The 19954-nt window shown below is 38.1% G+C and overlaps 1 protein-coding gene across 2 annotated transcripts in view; it reads right to left on the reverse strand.

The window, feature by feature from the left end:
• Pla2g4a (phospholipase A2 group IVA) overlaps positions 1-19954 on the reverse strand; it is a 141787-nt gene that overhangs the window by 94877 nt on the left and 26956 nt on the right. Inside the window, exons 1-2 of one of the 2 annotated variants that reach the window (XM_051185941.1) lie at positions 5357-5499; positions 5178-5259 (exon numbers count right to left, since the gene is read on the reverse strand). In XM_051185941.1, the coding sequence (XP_051041898.1) occupies positions 5178-5259; positions 5357-5365 (91 nt within the window). In that variant the 5' untranslated portion in view covers positions 5366-5499. Of the gene's footprint in view, positions 1-5177; positions 5260-5356; positions 5500-19954 lie in introns of those variants that run through there. The other variant, XM_051185940.1, reaches the window with a different exon arrangement.

The following is a 19954-nucleotide window of genomic DNA, read 5'->3' on the forward strand; positions in this document are numbered from 1 at the left end:
ACAGTCTACTTGCAATCCTGTAAGTATATTCAGAAGCTCCAATATGTTCAGGATGAAATCTGTAGCAGAAAGTGCTTGGTGTCTAATTAAGAGGGCAGGAAGAACCTTCAGAGTTGGGCATGGTATAACATACATGGAATCCCAGAACTAAAGAGGTTGAGGCAGGATATTCCTGTGATGAGTTCAAGGCCAGCCAGGGCTGTATATAAGACTGCCTCAAAAACTAACAAAAAAGTCTCCTCCATAAATATCCATAATATTTACATATGAAAATATCTACATCCCTTGAACAAATTCCAATATACTAAACGTCGGATCACTTCTCAGAGAATGAAGAGTGGCTTTACCTAGATCTAAACTCAAAAACTCCATTGTCACATGGCTTACAATAATATTCCCTGGCACTTTTTAAAACTAAGAAGTGAGACTCAGTGCAGCAACTCCAACAGTTGCCCATTAGCTAGTTGTTTGGTTACAAAATTAGTTCACTGTCAGGGTCAAGTAGACAGAGGAAAAACTCTTGCTGGCTGAATTATGGCCATCACTGGGGCCATCACTCACATGCACACCCTCTGTTAGCAGAGTAAAGGAACAAAGCCAAACTGGGTATCACATCCATCACTTAGCTCCTAACCTGTGCATGAATGCTATCTGCTACATGTCACATCTAAAATAACTGACTGTGACATCAAAAGTAAGAGTACATAAATTTAAAGCAAAAACTGCTCATTTTAGAAATCAGAATGTGGCAATGATCTTTAGCCAGGTGCAAATTTGAACTTCAAACTGCTCTTCTATCGACCTTGACCATAATAAGACAGAATGTGGTTGGCACTGGGACATGAGGTACAGACAATACACAGTAGCGTCAACATTTAATTCTTCTAACTACAGCAGCCATGCAGAAGAGACTGACAACTGTCTTGTTCTGACCCAGAGGCAAAGGCCCATAAAGGAGAAGGGGTTATGATGAAAATGTCATTTTGTAGCGGGATGTAGCAGGATGGACTAACATACATCTGTAATCCCAGCACAAAGGGAGGCAGAGTCACGTGAATCTCCCTGACGACAAGGCCAGCCTGCTCTACAGAGTGAGTTTCAGGACAGCAAATGCTACACAGCAAAATCCTATCTTGAAAAGAACAAAAGATGAAAAAGAGAAAAGATTGGGATAATTCATCGGTACATAAAATAAATGTAAGTATGAATTAGTATTATCTAAAACAAAGTATATTAAGGTATGGAAACAGCTAGCATGTTGTCACCTTAAGAAAGATAACCATACAAAAACAGCATACCAGCATTGTCTCCCTCCTCTTCACCCATATGGAAAATTCAATGGAAATTTATTTTTAAATATAGACCCTAGAAAACAGAACAGGGTGTGCTGTCCTGACTTTTTGGTCTTAGTTGTTTGTAATAGTTTTATGGTTTTCAAATACTTTTATAGTTTCCCATATTTGTCTGTCTCCCAGGAGTTGTTGCAAACAAACATGACAAATTTGGCTTACTTGGCAATCTAGAAAGCTCAACTTTATCACCTGAGATGAGGATCCTACACCTTTCCTCACTGTAGACGCCTATAGTTTCTCAAAATAAGGTCTTGGTCCTGTCTATAGCCTTCCCGTGTTAGGCAAACTTGCTATGATGTTTATTTGTTTGTTTGCTTGCTTGTTTGCTTCCTTGCTTGCTTGCTTGCTTTTAGATCCCTCTGTTCCCTCTCCCTGTGTATTCCTACTTTTGTAGCATCATTAACTGATGCTAGAAGCTGGCAACGACACCCCACTCCCCACCCAAAAAAAATCATATAGTAAAAATATTAGCCATCATTCTTCTTCACAAACATGCAGAGCTATATGGAAATTTGCTTGTTAAATAAACACAAGCAGCAGAAAATTGGAATAGAGTGGGGCTGGAAAGAGCCTCAGCAATTAAAAGCATCACTTGCTGCTCTTACAAGTTGGGTTCCCAGCACCCACATGGTGACTCACAGCCATCTGTGACTCCAGTTCCAGGGGACCAGACCCCTCTTCTGACTTTCATACTCTTTGGCAAAATACTCAGATTCAGAAAATAAAACAAAAGAAACTTCTGCTCTCTCGGAGTTCCAGGTCTTGGGAACACTGAATGAAAACACTTGATCATTGAGCCTTATCTCTGGCCTTTCACTTATGCCCAGTGGCCATTTCTCTCATGGACCTTTTAATCTAAAAGTGGCACATCTGGAATTCAGTGGACTAATCTGGGTCACATCCACTGTCAGCACAGAAATCAACACAGCTTTATTCTCAATAGTCTAGTTCCTGGAGTAAACACAATAGATAGTCATCTCAGGTTCCAAAGGAATCCAGTCCATACCAGGTGAGACTGACAGAGTCTATACTATCAGAGGAGTCCACACAGCTATACTCTGATATACACAAATACACAGTGAGTCTGAGCTGCAGCCTAAGCATAGACACACCCACTTTCTACAGAATAGAATCAGCACTGATACAGAAGACTGCTGCTGCTTTGCCTAAGAGAGAATAGCTATGTTTGTAACAGTCAAATCAGGCCGATTGTTTGCATGGCTGGCAAGTTATTGGCACAGTGTTTAAGAGAAGGAAGAAGGAACTGTTCATCTAATAGTTGACCTGTTCCACTCACAGGCCTTAGTCAAAAGACTAAGCGTTCTGGGTCGGCCAAGAGTCTCTCCAGATTATGACTGCTGTTATCAGAAACAGTAAGTTGGCAATGCAGTGAACCTGCTATATGCTCTTTTATTTTTTTCAATGAAAATTGTGGTTTTAGAAGAACAACAAACAGCAAAATAAGAATAAAGAATAAGAATAAAAGGACAACACTGACAAGAAACATTAGGCAGGGCAGACAAAAGCACAACAACATTCAGTCATCTAAAACAGTGATTCTGACTAGTTTTAAAGAAATTGCCATTGCTATGCTCAGCTCTACTAATGCCATTCCATTCGAGCCTCATTCTCCTTAATCATAACATCCACCAACCTCCTGGATCTTCTGCAACCACTGGTGGCTTGGCCTCAGACCCTGCTTCCTTTCTTAATATTTAACATTCCCCTCTTCCTTGGCTTTACCATCAATACATCAAGCAAGCTCAAGTCTTTCCTATTCTTTAAAAACAAAAACAAAACCATTTCCTCATTCTTCTCTAAACTATTCAATTATTTTTAAACATCTAATCTATTGTTGTTGGAACATTTTGAGTGAGAACTAAGTCCTGTGACTGGCACTTCAACACTATCTAGTTCTCCCTATTGTGCAGACAATAATCTCCCTCTCAGGCCTGTCTTCCTAGAGCTTGCTGTCCTAGCTTTGCTTGCCAATTTAGTTCATACCTTTGTTTCCTATTCACTGGCAGTGTTGGACCTAGTCTAGCCAGTCTCCACACAATATTCTTTCTGCTGGAGATTCCTCCCAGCTCTCACCACCATTCAGTGTCACTCTACAGATGCACTATGATCAAGCACAAATGGTTCTTCTCCATGGCTCCTGGATCATGACCCCTTCTCCAAGATGAGCCATAGAAACTAGAATTTCCTACGCTCAAGGCAGATGACAGAAACTTTACTCTTCCCTTTGGCCATCAAGAAATTCTTTGGCCAGCCAATCTAGTAGAACAGTAGGTCACAAGACACAGATGATTTCAGAAGAGACTTGCCTCACACCCTTCAGGAACAATGATGTCCAGGTAGGTCAAGAACTATAAGGAGACAGGTCTTTCTGGTTCTAGTTTTATCAGCAGGATACATGATGGAGTCTCTACAAAATGTCAAAGGACAGGACTGGAAATGCCATCAGATTGCTAAATTAGAGAGGTTCCCAGAGGATGAGGTCTAGACAAGCCAGAGAAACTCTGTATTCTCTCCCCTGGATCTTTGTATCTATCTATCTCTATCTCTTTGTGTGTCTGTCTCTCTGTCTCTGTCTTGCTCTTTCTCTTTCTCTGAGATAGTCTCTCTACATAATCCTGGCTGTCCTGGAACTCACAATGTAGTATAGGCTGGCTTTGAACTGACAGAGATCCTCCTGCCTCTGCCTCCCAAGCACTGGGATTAAAGGCATACAACATCATGCCTGGTTGTATCCCTCACTTAAATGCCTTACAAATCTCTCCAAAGTAATAAAGCTAAGTATTTCCTTGACCTCTATGAGCCACTATCTGGGCAAATGAACTGAATGCTGGGAGAGGGTTAAGGGAGAGCCAGTGTTAAAAAGCTGGAACTTGCAACTTGCTTTAAAGTGGGCAGAGGAGAGAAGTCTTGGAAACTCAGTCCTCAACCTATGTAATCTAAAACTAGCTCTGGGCTGACCATGCCCTACTGAATTGAGTTGGATAATACACTGCTGATTTCTGCTTCAGAATCAATTGCTTACTTGCTGGTGGTGAAAATCCCCACACACCTGGTGCCAGAAATCTTCTTCAGAGAGTGGGGTGAGATCAGAGACAAAACAACTTGGGAGATGTGCGTCTCTAAGAAGCAGCAGGATGCTGCCTGTGTATCCCGCAGTTTTAAATTAGAGTTTTGTTTTCTCTCCAACACTTCTGAGGATTTCATCACCTGTTCCCAGACTATGGCAATACTCAAACACTTAGAAATCCACTATCGTATTTAAACACGTTTCTTTGCACTCCACACCTGTGAGCTTTGGACTTCTCAGAAGAATAAGGAAAAGTGCTGTTGAAACCAGAGAAGGAGACAGCCAACAAGTTAATGCAACATGATCCTCGGGCTGCTGTCCTGTACCAGTTTCTATAGCTATCCCACACATAATAAACACACTCAGAGGCAGAAGAATTCCACGCACTGCACTTTTTAATCCTATAAGCACAATACCTCACAGAGGCAGCCTGTTTGACATCCTGACTCAGCACTCTTCCCAAACAGGATGAAATGGAACTTTGGATTCCACAGAGCCATATCATGAGATTGTCATCTTGACTGACTGCAGTTGCTCTCGGCTAAAGCCAAAGTCAGTGGCTATTCTGACAGATGACAAATAGCATCAGAATGGTTCAAACTGTTACCATTCACAGAAAATCACAGTTAAGGAGGGGAATACCTGGCTTGTCAAAGAATCAAACAACTGAACAGAAAGTCCCCCACCTTGGAAGCCATAATCCCCATCACCAACTACACAAGAAATTGAGTACTCACGCATATCACCAAACGTCCCCTTGGTGACTTTGGTGGCACTTAAAACCACTACCGTGAATTTATGGGAATACTGGTGTTCCACCTAGAAATAAAATGATAAGAAACATAAAATAAGCATTCTCAATGGCATCTCATTGTTTCACTGAGACAGATTAAAAATATGCTCAATACACACATACCAGAAACATCTTGTGCTGCTAGAGTTGGCCCCCTCTCAACTCCCTCCTTTCCCACCACAGACTCATTGAGGAGTGTAGCTCTTGCCGTATGCTGTCACTACAGCTTGAGAGTGAGAATGAGACTATCTTTCTTAGTGGGGGAAATGTAAATCAGGACTGCAGGCATCTAACACACAATTGGGCTTTGTACTCTGACTAGGAAGTGTGGCTTACAGAGGTGTATCCAGAGCAAGAAGCTTACATCACTCAGGCTTGTTTGCCTCTTGTAGCTGCTCAAAATCAACCGAATGTCTTGTACATGACATTCCTGAGGCAGTTGTCAAAATGCCTTTGACCCAAAGCCGTTTATATACGAACTGCTTCTATTGACTCAAATGCATTTGTTTAAAACTATGCCCAACAGAGTTATGTTTCTAATGTCCCGAAAGTCTGCACAGACATAATAAAATTAACAGGGAGGCAGGCTATTACTCACCTCGCCTAAATGGAAACCAGATAGCAAAGAACCTTACCCACTAAAACAAACAGGGAAGTTCGAATTTACACTTTTAAGAGCAACTGAAAAAAAAAGCAACATATTTAAAGCTCACAGATTTTTTTTTTTTATCCCTTGCTTGTTTCAATCTTATGGAAGTCCACTTCAGTTAATGTTAATACACCTGTCTGGCAAGATAAAAGGTCTAGTGCTTAAAAAGAAGCTGGCGGCTGGAGGGATGGATGCCTGGCAAATCAAGAGTGTTACAGTTCCTAATACCCATATGCAGCTTACAACTGTATATAACTCCAAGTAGGGGGATTGGGGAGGTCTGGTGTCTTCACCTCTTTGAACAACATGTATCCATGTGGCACACATACATGCATGCAAGCAAGTCACTTGAACACATAAAACAAATAAATCCTTTTTAAAAACTAATTTTTACAAAGCTGAAATAATGTTAATACTATGAAGTACTTTAAAAGGCAAAGGCATAAAATACTAACAGAAAAGACTCATATGGATTAACAGGGTCTCATGTGGCCCAGATGGGTCTCTAGCTGTCTCAGGATGATCATGAACTTGAGTCCTGGCCCTGCAGTGCAAACCTGGGCACCTCCACCAGCTCATTTTAGATAGTGCAAGTAATTAAATCACTTAATTAATTTAAATAAACCCACAAAGTAATGTGTTTTATCATGCTATTCTTATACACACATGTTAGTATACTCTATTAGTATAGTCTCCTGTCCCAAAGCCCTCCCCCTGCTCCATGAACCTCAGCCTTACCCCTTTCTTTTCTGTACCAACACCCTCCTGTCTGTTCTCATGTCTCATACATACAATTACCAACCCCCTTCCACCTCCCTAATAAGTTCTTCATCCCCTCCAATAATTTCCCTTCTACTTTCAACACCCAAACACACACACACCTAAACATAGATTTCAGAATTTCAGGTATGAGAGAGATATGTGGTACTTGCATTCCTCAGTCTGGGTTATTTCATATAACATAATTATTTTTAGTTTCACCTGTTTTCCAGCAAAGGTCATTATTGCATTTTTATGCCCAAATAAGACTTTTTATGTGTATGTAACACATTTTATTTAGTCATTCATCTGTTGATGGAGATCTTGGTCGTCTTCATTTCCTACTATTATAAAGAGTATAGTAATAAATGTGTATGTGGAGTATCTCTGAGGAAGAACCTAGAGAGTTTCAAATATATATCCAGGCATGGTAGAGCTGGGTCATATGGTAGTGCTAGTTTCAATATTCTGAGAAGCCTCTACACTAACTTCCTCATCAACCACACCTGCTTACATTTCCTCCAGCAGTGAATCAGGGTTCCTCTATGTTCACATGTATGCCAGGATTGTTGCCATTATACCTAAGGATGTAGAACACATTTTCCCTGTATCTATTCAAAATTTCTATTTCTTCTCTCTCTCTCTCTCTCTCTCTCTCTCTCTCTCTCTCTCTGTGTGTGTGTGTGTGTGTGTGTGTGTATGCACATGCGCATGGATGTGCACACACACTAATTCATGCATGCATTTACCAAGATCTGCACATGTGGAAGAAAAGGCCAGTATATGGTGTTTTTCCCTACCCCTCCCCATCTTAATTTTTAAGACAGAGTTTCTGTGAACCTGGAACTATTCATTTTGGCTAGAAAGGATGACCCCTCAGGATCCACCAGTCTCCACTACTCCTTTTTACTCCCTATCCCCGTGCCAGGGTTACAGATGTGTGCCACTATGGTGCCTAGCTAATACGAACTCTGGAATCTAAACTCAGACCTGCATGCTTGCACAGCAAGCACTTTATGTGCTAGGACAATTCTTAGGATTTTTCTTATGCTACTGGAGTTCTGTTGAGAATGTCACTGCTTATGCTGACATTGTGAAGTGTCTTAGCTAGCACTGTTAACTAAGTTAAAGTTCCAGGTCTTGTATTAGGGTCTTTAATCACTTTTAATTATTTCTTTGTGCAGGGTGACAAATATGAATTTAGTGTTCATTTGTCTCATATGGACATTGTTTCCTCAGAAACATTTGTTAAAAATGGTTGTCATTTCTCTAATGTATGTTAAAATTAGGTGGCTTTAGCTGTATTGAGTAAGCCCATTATAAAAGTAAAGAAATGGTGAAAGATATGACAGGCAGATATTATGCAAAGGAAAACTGGTTTGCTACATTAATTTCAAATAGATCAAACATTAAGGAAATAAAAATTATCAGGAATAAAAAGTATTACTTAAGATGGAGAAGTAAATTCTTCAAGATGATATAATAATCCTTAATATGTATGTGTCAAATAATATAACATGAGGCAAAATGTAACATATAACAGCAAGAAGAATTAGAAATATTTGTTATTGCATCTGGAGATTTTAAATAGGCCTTTACCAGTCCGAGGCAGATGCAGTAAGCACAGAGGTGGTATACACAGAATTACCTCAGAGCTCAGTCAATTAACTGCATCTACAAAAGATGTCACCAACAATCAGGACCCATGTTCTTCTCAACCTCACATGGCACATTCACCAAAATAAACCATTTTGTGAACAATAAGCACACCTTAACTTATTTAAAATATAGAAACAAAACAATGTTTTCATAACACATTGAATTAAATAAAATAAATATAAAAACAAAGGTGTACAGTCCCCCCAAATACACAGAGATAATCAACTTTGCTGTTTGTATATTCCTTCTGTATGCTGAGAATATGTATTATTCTCATTGGTTAATAAAGGAGGGAAACTGTTTGGCCTATAATAAGGCAGGATAAAGTTAGGTGGGGCAATCAAACTGGTAACTTGGATAAAGAAGGGCAGAGTTGAGAGAGACACCAGCCAGCCACCAGGGAAGCAAGATGCTAAAAGACAGGTAAATCCACAAGCCATGTGGAAATACACAGATTAATAGAAACAGGTCAATTTGAATGTAAGAGCTAGTTAATAGCAAGCCTGAGATATTGGCTGAGAATTTGTTATTAATATAAGCCTGAGTGATTATTTGGGAACTGGCAAGCAGAAATGTCCATTTTTACAGCTTTGTAAGTGCACAAATAGTTGAGTCAAATAAATAATAAGAGAACATCACAAATATCTGGAATTAAAGGTAAATGAGAATACAACTTAGGAAAATTTGTAGAGTGCAATGAAAATAGTGCTTAGACAGAAACTTATATCCAATTTTTTGCCTAGAAGAAAAAAGAAAAATCCAAAGTGAATAAGTGTTATCTTAAGAAACACACACAAAAAAAAGAACAATTTAAAATACAAAATAAGCAGAAAACAGCAAAATTAGAACAGAAGTTAATAAAGTTGAAAACACAGAATGAATAGAGGGAAAGCAATGACACCAAATCTTCATGCCTTGAAAAGACCAGGCTAGGTGTGGTGTTGCACATCTTTAATCTCAACACCGGGGAGCTGAGGCAAGGAGATCTCTATGAGTTCAAGGCAAACCTGATCTATATAGTGAGTTCCAGGCCAGCTATGGCTACATAGTAAGACCCTGTCTCAAACAAAAAAAAAAGTAAATAAAGCAAAAATACTATGATTTCATGAACAATAAAATGACAAGGAAAAGAATTTATGAATATCTCTCTGATCCAAAATTGACAAAATAGATAAGATGGAACGATTCACTGAACAATGTATCAAAAGTCCCACAAACCATCAACATTCTCAATAAGCCCACCACATTTGCTGAATAAATTGAGTCAAGAACTGACAACTTTCCCTAAAAGAAAAAAAGGTTCATGTGTGAATTCTACCGACTGTTTAAGGAAAATTACAACGGTTGTGTTCAATGTTTTTCAGAGGATAGAAACAGATCAAATATTTCTTGATTCATCACTGGCTTCCAGCATTACTCTAATTTCAAAGCCAGACAAAAATATTATAACAAAAGAAAATTATAGACAATTGTTCACATGACCACAGAGGAAAAACTACTCAACAAAATATTATCATATTTATGTCTAAATATTATCATATCATATTATCATATTATGTCTAAAAAAGAGTCACAGGTCATGGCACTTGAAAAATAATGGATGGAACTAGAAGCCTTTATGCCACATAAAATAAGCCAGACATAACAGGAAAATTATTTTTTCTCTTATGCACAATTTAGACTTAATATTTATATGTAGATGTATACATGGATATTTTCTTTTATTTTCCTGTGTGTTTAAGTCATAAATTTAGACAAAAGATCACAACACAGGAAAAAGGGACATTAAGGAAAGGGGAGAAAGGCAAGGGTAAAGGGATACATGTGACATGGAAGCAGAGATCTGTGGCAAAATAGAACCAGGGAGGGGTGGGGAAGGGGAAGAGGATGGAATAGTGAGAACAAATGAGAAGAAAGGATAATTGTTGGTCAGCAGTGAAATTCCATGAGAAACACACTCTACAATAACCTAAAATAACTTAAATAAAGTATACTTATTTTTAAAGTATTATATCATTAAAACAGTCAGAGGCACAGTGGTACACATTCAAAATACCAGTCCTTCAAGGACAGGCTGTAAGTTAGAGGTCAGTTTGGGATACACAATGAGACCTTTCCCCTGAAAATATAAATAAGTAATAACAGACATGCATACACACACACACACACACACACACACACACACACACACACACACACAATTACCCTGAATTTATACTCAACGCATTCCCAAAACCACTTAAAGTTATTTTGCAAGAGTAATTGATTCAAAATTGTTTATGTATAGGCAAAAGATCCAGAAGAGCAAATACAATATTAAAAGGGCACTAAAATATTAAAGGCAAACTGAGCTAAAACAACCTGACCACGACTTTCTGTGCTGCACTAACCAAGATAATATGGTACTTGTGAAAAGAACAAAGTGGACCAAAGCAAGAGATTTTGTCTTTTTGTCAGATGGAGCTGTAACAACTGGACAGTTTCAATGAAATGAAAACAAGCTAGGCTTGAAATAAAATGAGAAATGCCTTGGAAAGTCCAACCTAGGTATTTAGATTTTTCTATCTAAAAGACCTCAAAAGTAATTATTATAGATGTGTATACCTAGAACCTTAGCACACAAGAGATGGAGACAGGAAAAAAAAAAAAAAAAAAAAAAAAAGATCAAGAATAGCCCTAGCTACAAAGTAGCCTTGATATGGGCTAGTCTTTATGGGGTCCTGTGCCAGAAAAAAAGATAGATAGCAAAAAAGAAAGGAGGAAGGGAGGTAGAGAGGGAAAAAGGGAAGAAGGGAGGGTGAGAAGGAGGGAGGGAAAGAAAGATCACACACATAAATTATTCTTACATGTAAACTTGCTTACCTGCCAATGATCTATATTTATCTATGTCTTTGAACATGTAATAGCATATGAATATTCAATGTCTAAAATTCCCCTGTAACATGAAACTTATGAGCAATACTTTTACCTATCTCTACTTTAAACTTTTAAGTTGTTTCCAACTTATGAAACCAAATGCTTCATAATAAAGCACAGAAGAAAAATGTTATCATCATAAGGACTTGTTGAGTGTGAATCACATTTTAGACATCCTACTAGATACTGCTTCTCAGTCTTCTCAAGATCGCTATAGTTGACAACAATGAGGCATCCGGATAAATAACACACCTTATAAAAAAAATAATATGTATTGTGCCAGGTGATGATGGCTCATGTCTTTAATTCCATCACTTTTGAGACAGAGGCAGACAGATCTCTGTGAGTTCAAGGCCAGCCTGTTCTACAAAGTAAGTTCCAAGATAGGCTCCAAAGCTACACAGAGAAACCTTGTCTCGAAAAAAACGAAAGTAGTGTGTATTATGTATATGTATAAATGTGTGTATTACTATAAATTGTTAGGCCTTAGTATCTTAAATGATTTACTTATATTTATGTGTATATGTGAGTATATGTCATGTGTCTGGGAGTGTTCAGAGATTCCAGAAGAGGATGTTAGATCCCCTGGAACTTGAGTCACAGGTGGTTGTGAGCTTCCCTGCCTGAGTTCTGAGAAACAAACACAGATACTCAGGAAGGATAACAAGTGCTCTTACCAACCGAACCATCTCCCCAGCCCCATGCTTATTCTGGGCTGCACTCCGACTCAGATGACAGACAGCTGCTTATGGCTCAGAGATGCTGCCAAAGGAAATGACACTGACTTCGCAACTTAACATTTTCCAAGAGAAATCAGTGACTCAGGACAGTGCTTGGCGGTAGCTGGCAGAAAAAGATGTTGCGTTTCTATTGAGATGTCAAATCTAAGCCCCATCTTCTGACTTAGTCACCGAGACTAAGCCTTGCCTGCAGGTGTAGAATTACCTTACTTTGAGTATCTGTCCTCATCCTTAATCTTTTCCATAGTGAATTAAAATTTACCAAACAATATTTAAAAAAAAAAAATAAAGACTGTACTCAGTAGATGCTGTACAATTGTGTTGATGCCGGTAACTAAGATGAGTAACATTGAAAAAAGACAACCAACTTTGATGAAGCCAGTGTGATGGTTTGAGTACATTTAAATTTGTGTTAAAATATCTAAAGCAACTATTCTAGAACTAATCAGATAAGAGAGAGGGTCTATTCCATATATAAACAGTGCTTTTTTCTACCCAGGTGCTACTTTTTAACTTTAACCAAAACTGGAACTGAAGGGTACTGGTACAGTCAGGGTCACAGAATCTTACTACTGAGCAGAGAAATCGTGATCTTTGATCAGCAACTAGCAACTCTAAATGAGCTCAGAGCTGTTTAAAAAAAAAAAAAAAGAATCACACCTCCACCCTGATATTACCCTGGCTTTTCTTGGTTATTTTCAGTTTCACTTCCTGATGTGCAGTTTCACTGTAAGACAACTAACTACTGCGGACATTGCTCTAGTGTTTTTTCCCTCTCTGTAAAAGAATGATCAGCATTGTCTCCCTCTAATGGTAGCACACATTCTCCCTTACATGGTGACACTAAAAATACAAGTGGTAACTAAGGACTGGGAAGGACCTCTGAGGAGGCTACAAGATGGGTAAATGGCTATGAGCAATGTGTGCTGTCTGGATGTTTGGAAATACTATGCCAAGCTGATTAATATGTACAATGAATGTGATAATTGAAGGAGAAAAGCTCAGTTTAAAAAAAATCCCTGCACGTGAGAGACAGAAACAGAAAGATGGTGAGTTCAATATCTGTCCCAGCTACACAGTAAATCTGAAGCCAGACCAAGCTACACAAGGCTGTTTCTTAAAACAAAACACAAAATATAAAGAAACTAAACAACAGGTACCATAGGGATAACATAAAAAAAGCCTTCCCATGTACTGGCAGCCCATTTCATTGCAATCCAAGTCATCCAGAAAACAAGCACCCTGGAACTGAGATTAAGTGTATCCCAGACTGTAGTTTCTCTAGGCATCTGTTGTGTGACAAAACTTTTCCTGGGGAAATGCAACACACTCCTACTCACCCCAGATCGGGAGGCTATGACAGACCAAAGTACAGACACCACCACTGACCAACTTGGTGAATCAATGAGTTTTCCTGGGGTTACTTACAGGAATATGACCAAGGGGATACTTACAGAAGGAGAAATGAATCAAAGACAGCCACATACCAAAGTCCACTCCAGCAACTAATAAAAACTGGGAACCTGGAGCGCATTGCAGTCAGCTCAAAAGGTTGGAGAATATCCTTTCCAAGTTACTCTGGTCTTAAACTTCCTTCCAGATAGCTGGTCTGGCCTCAGAGTCTTCTTTGCAGGTTTGCTTATCTGAGAGCCTTTCCAGCTTTTATTGCTTACTCTGGCAGGGAGAAGCATAGTGAATCTGGACTGTGTCGTTTCCAGGTGCCTCAGTTGGTGTGAGCCTCTTCCAGGCAGCTGGACTAATTTCTGCTTCCTCCAGGCAGTTAGTCTGCCCTCAAAATCTTCTTTGTAGTTTTTATTGCTTACTTTGGAAGTACCTAGTGAATCTGGTCAGTTTCAGGGACTTCCTCAAGTTATTTTGAGTTGTTTACCTACCAGCTTAAGGAGCTTCCCTGCTGGATGGAATGTTTCAATCTTGTAAGGGAACTGTTATTCAATAGCATTTGAAAGAGGCAAACCAAGTTTTGTCCTCAGGGAATAATTCTACAGTTAGTTTTCTTCAGGGTGATTGGCACAGATTATGAAGTGATTAGTGGCATGAAGAAGTATGACACCAAGACAAAGAACCAAAGAAGGACCTATCCATTTAATAGCCACACTGTATGAATCCTTTAAAAAAAAAAATCTAAGAAGTGGAAGTCCATAGGGATATAACCACATGGAATGGAACCCACAAAACTGGATGAGATTTTACAAAGAATCAAACAGAAATTTGGGAAGTAAAAGCTAAACATTGATAGCCTCAGCCTAGACAGATGGTTCAATGGTTAGGAAGATTTTCTGATCTTGCAGAGCATCAGAGTTTGGTTCTCAGCACAGATATCAAGTGGCTCTAAACCACTTTTAACTCCAGCTCTAGGTGATCTGACACCCTCGACTATCTTGAATATTTGAATTCACATGCACATACCCATACAGACATTCACAATTAAAAAAATAATTTTAAAAAATATAACCTATGCATTTCTGAAATATGGATGGTCTATAGTATAAAAGCGGGATTATGAATACCAATTATAATTTCTACACTTTGCCACTAAAAGGACGCTTATGAGTAGACATAGACACATAGGGAGAATCATCAATTTGAATGGATCATGTGGCAGTCGATTTAACATGATTTCTAATTTGAGTTGGTGGACTCCATAAAGTAGTCCACCATCTTCATTGTGGTAGGACATCTATCAACCAACCTGTTGATGGAACTTGAAAAGAAGATAGAGGTTTCCTTGTTTTTCTTGTCTTACTATTTGAGCTGAGATGTCTCATCTCATTTAAGATGAGTTCTTAGTCTGGGATTAACACTAACAGCTCCTCCCCACCCTCCCATTTTTGTGACGGCTAACCTTAATTGTCAACCTGACACACTAGACTCACTTGGGAAGAGAGTCTCTGTAAGGGACAGTCTAGATCAGGTTGACCTGTGGAGGTGTCTGTGAGGATTCTCTTGATTATGTCAATTGAATGGGAAGAACCACCTATTGTGGGTATTTCCATTCCCTTTTATTACCCCTAGGCACCAGGTCCTGAACTGTGTACAAGAGGAAAACACTCAACTAGCACAAAAAAACATGCATGTATTCATTCTCTCTGCTATTGGTTATGGATATGACCAGCTGTGTTTCAGTTTTCTCCATCTTATCCCACAGTCATGTACTGTTAACCCGGAACTATGAGCCAAAGAAACCCTTTCTCCTTTAGCTTAGTTTTGCTACAGTAGTTTATCATAGCAATAGGAAATGAAATTAAGGCTTTTGTAATAGCACTGAATTACTATACCTCCATGTCTTCTATAGTGTCTCCATCTTGAGAAGGCAAGTGATATGGCTTCACAGGCTTTGCAATCACGTGGATTGATCCTCAGTATTATTGGTAGTCAATCACTCCTACTGGGCTGTGTTTGCTGAAGAAGTCCAACACACTAGCCTTCCTTTTCCTCTCTTTTCTAGATTGTATTGTGTTCAAAATTAAACTATTTACCATAAGACTCATTATTAATACTTGGGCACAGTCCTATGTTTTGGTTACTACAATTTAATCATGTTCATATCCATTTGCCAGTAGCAGCATCCTACCTTCTAAAGTCCCAGAAATATCCTATTGGGTTTTTTTTTTTTTTTCATTTTAAAAGAAATCACGTAGTGCACACAGTAATGTGTTATTTATGAGAACCCTGTGAAGCAGACATCACAGAGGATACTATTTATATCCTGCATTCCAGATGAGGCAAAGCCAGTGCCCCTGAGCACGTAACTGGGAATACCAACACTACCAACAGAATACTAAATCTTAGATTTCGTACTCCATACTGGTAGGGTTTTTTTTTTGTTTGTTTGTTTGTTTGTTTTGTTTTTGTTTTGTTTTTGTTTTTGTTTTGTTTTCCTATGTTACTGTAATGACCTGGAAAAATACCTGTCCACATTCCAGACATCCTTATATTAGGTCATGTTAGTACATCCGTTTGATTCACTGTCTCTAATGAAAGACTAGCCTTTATTTCAGTGGATGTGGTCAGTGGCCCTCTATTGCTAATATTCAGTAGAAAAAAGTGCAAGGGCATAATTTATTTTTTCAGTAAAAAAATGTGAACTATCATAAAATTTGTTTTGTCCTTTGATGCAGAGACTCACATTATAGCCCAGGCTGTCTTGGATCTCATTTTGTAGTCCAAGCTATCCTTGAATTCTTGGCACCATCCAGTAGTAGGTTATTATTGTTGCTTTAACTTTTTGTGGGCCTGCCACCCAGCTCCCAAATAATTACATAGAGACTTATTCTTACTGAAGAATGCTCGACTATAGCTTGGCTTCTTTATACACAGCTTTTCTAACAAATTATCGCATTTCTCTTTAACTGCAGTTTTGCCTCTGGGCTTTTCTCCCTTCTTTATTCTATATTCTTTTTTTCCCTCTTCAATGCTGGCTGGGTGACTGGGTTGCTGAGTGGCTGGACCCTGGTGTCTTCCTCTCCTTCTTCTTTTCTTCTTCTTTTCTCTGCCTGCTAGCCCTACCTATTTCTTTCTGCTGCCTAGCTATCAGCCATTTGGCTCTTTACTAGGCCAGTGAGGTGTTTTAGATGGGCAAAGTAACACAGCTTTACAAAGCTAAACACATGCAACATAAAAGAATGCAACAGATCTTTGCATCACTAAACAAATATTCCACGCATGTAACCCATTTTAAACTAATATTCCATGCCAAGCAGTGGTGATGTACACCTTTAATCCCAACACTGTGAAGCAGAGGCAGGCAGATCTCAGTGAGTTCAAGGTCAGCCTGTTCTACAGAGCCAGTGCCAGGATATGCTCCAAAGCTACACAGAAAAACCCTGTCTCAAAAAACAAAAACAAACAAACAAAAACTAATATTCCACCACCCTCCAGTCTCCCATCGCCAATGTGTTGAAATTACAGGTGTGAGCCACCCTGCTCAGTTTGATAAATGCTTCATTCTTTATCTCTCCTTATGAAGTTAATGTTTCCATGGTAACAGAACAACAGAAAAAGAGCTAAAGGCATGGATATCTTTAATATTGAAAAGCACCTTAAAATAATTCTAAGCTAATGGAAAGTTAGTTCTATCATACATTTATGTCTCCATGCTCTAATACCATCTTATAGGCTAGTACCACTAAAAGCAAGACAGTATGTTGGCTGCAAACACTACATCAGCCCACAGTATTCTCCAACACAGACATGTAGTTTTGAAAGCTCCATCCTGGGCCTTAGGGCAGCCAGACTTTAGGCTTGTCTGGCACCAACTACTCATTATAGGAGTGAGTTTGATGCCACTCTGATCTACATAGTGAGTTCCAGGACAGCTCCAAAGGTACACATAGAAACCCTGTCTTGAAAACCCAAAAACTATATATACACATACATATATGAATGATACTCTGTGAGCTGGAAAGATGGCTCAGTAGTTAAGAGTGTGCAATGCTCTTGCTGATGACCAGAGTTTAATTCCTAGACCCATGTTGGCAGCTCACAACTGCCTGTTATGCCAGTTCAAGCGAGTTCCAATTCCTCCTGACTCTATGGGCACCTGTACTCAAGTTCACATACACACATAATCAAAACTAAAAACAAATCAATTTTTTAAAAAGGTTGTTTTAAAAGCAGATTGCTAATGTAGAAAGTAATCAAAAAATAAAATATTGTTTCAGAAATCTTGATTATTTGCTTTTTAAAAAAATACTCTAAATATATAAGGAAAATACAGATTGTTAAACAAAGAAACAAGAATTATACTATTAAATTGAAATAAAATTTAAAACAAAATTATTATCATAGGTAAAAAGAACTTACTAATACAATACCAACCAATAAGAACATATATAAATAATTCAAAGTTAAATTGCCAAAAAATACCCACAGCTTAAATTTCAAAAAGTAAAATTTTACATGTGGTTTGTTTATCAAAATAGATAATATACTAGATGATAATCACATATAAACTTGTTTTAAAATCTTAAGGAATATAGGAAGGCAGAGGCCAGCAGATCTCTGGTTTACAGAGTGAGTTCCAGGACAGCCAGGGCTACACAGAGAAACTCTGTCTTGGAAAATAATAATAATAATCATCATCATCATCATCATCATCTTATAGAGTATATTCTGAACATTTTTAGTACAGCAAGGCTAAAGAATTATCAAAGTTTGAAAATTAAGAAGGATATATCTACATGCCCTATGTATCAAAGGATTAATCACAGTGAAAATTAAAAATATTATACTAAAATAAGACATCTCAAAACTTATAAGCTGAGGTATATGGTTTATAAACAACAGAATATTTAACACTCAGTGATCAAAATACAAGAAGGAACACTAGCAGTGTTCACAAATCACAGAAATGGTTGAGACAGTCCATTATCATCATGTCAATAAGCAAGCACATGTGGTGCAGAGAGAAAGATTCTGGGCCTGGTTTGAGCTTTTGAAACCTCCACCCCCACTCAAAGTGACACACCTCCAACAATGTCACACTTCCATATCCTTCCTAAACTGTCCCAGATTCAAACATTTGAGCCTATGAGGGCCATTCTCATTTGAACTACCACAAAAACTAATTCAAAAAATAAAATTTACAAATACCTTTACAATAACACTAAAATATCAAGAAATACATATATGTGTGTTCATACAAGAATTTGTATACATGTGTATATACATCAATATACATATATATATATACATCAGTATATATATGGATTTTATATATAAACAAGATTTCTTTAAAAAAACTACAACATATTACTGAGTAAATTAAAATGATTTGAATAAATTTGAGTTAGGTTTGTGGGTTGTTAGTAGATTGGGAACCTCAATATTGTTGTCATATCGACTCTATTTTAACTGATATTGATGTGTAAATTATTACAGGAATGAAGGTGTGTGTGTGTGTGTGAGAGAGAGAGAGAGAGAGAGAGAGAGAGCACATGTTAATATGAGTTGACAATCTAACTCCAAAAGATTCAAGAGTAAAAAGTATCAATAATCCTCTTTAGTCTTGGAGAAGAATATAGAACTTCATGATATCATAGATATACATTTCAAATCTTTGCAACTAGAGCAGTTTGGTACTGGGACAAATACAGACAAATAGACCAATACAAATAAAAAATAAGACAAGTCACACATATATAGTTGTCTGAGTTGCAGCAAATTCCTACTGCCACACAGGAGGTTATCAGTAGAATGCATAGTTTGCAATCTACTCAATGAATGAAATAATACATGACAATATACACATTTGAAATTCTAGTCACAACATCATGGATGAATCTCTGAAACACAATTTTGAAGCCAGATGTTGGCAAGAGGGAAGCAGAATGTACCTATGATAATAGACATACCAGTTTTCTTTGAAGAAATTTATGGACTACAAGAGATATGAACAAGTCTTAGGGCTTATTAACAATGGATACTTTTATCTGGATGATGGTTCCTGGGTGGAATACATACGTAAAACTGTGCCAAGCTTAGCTTAGCAATGCATTTCTATGAGAAAGGGAAAATGAAAGAAATGGGTTGGAAGGAGGAGAAAGACAGAGAGAGATAGAGAGAGAGAGAGGCAGAGAGACAGAGACAGAGAGAGACAGAGAGAGGAAGAAAGAGAAAGAGAGATAGTTATAAAAGAAAATTAAGAAGTAACCAAATGAATAAAAACTAAAGAAATCTTGGAAGAATTTGATGAGGGAATGGCCAGCAGAACTGGGGTAGGGAAAAGTCAGAGTTCCATTGAGTTTAGCACAAGACATACACTGTTGAGGAATATTATTGTGAAGGAAGGGACAAATGCAGTCTTTGGTGAGTCATAAGAAAGAAAGCATTACAAGAACTACAATATATCAATTGATAATGCAAGCAGGGAAAGAATGGCTAACTAGGGAAGAAAGGATAAGACAATAGTATTTCATTAAGTGAAAATGAGGCCATAGGTTATTTATCAATACTCACAAACTCTATCTCCAGTCCATT

The sequence above is a fragment of the Phodopus roborovskii genome, unplaced genomic scaffold (assembly GCF_943737965.1).
Source record: "Phodopus roborovskii unplaced genomic scaffold, PHOROB, whole genome shotgun sequence".
Taxonomy (NCBI): Eukaryota; Metazoa; Chordata; class Mammalia; order Rodentia; family Cricetidae; genus Phodopus; species Phodopus roborovskii.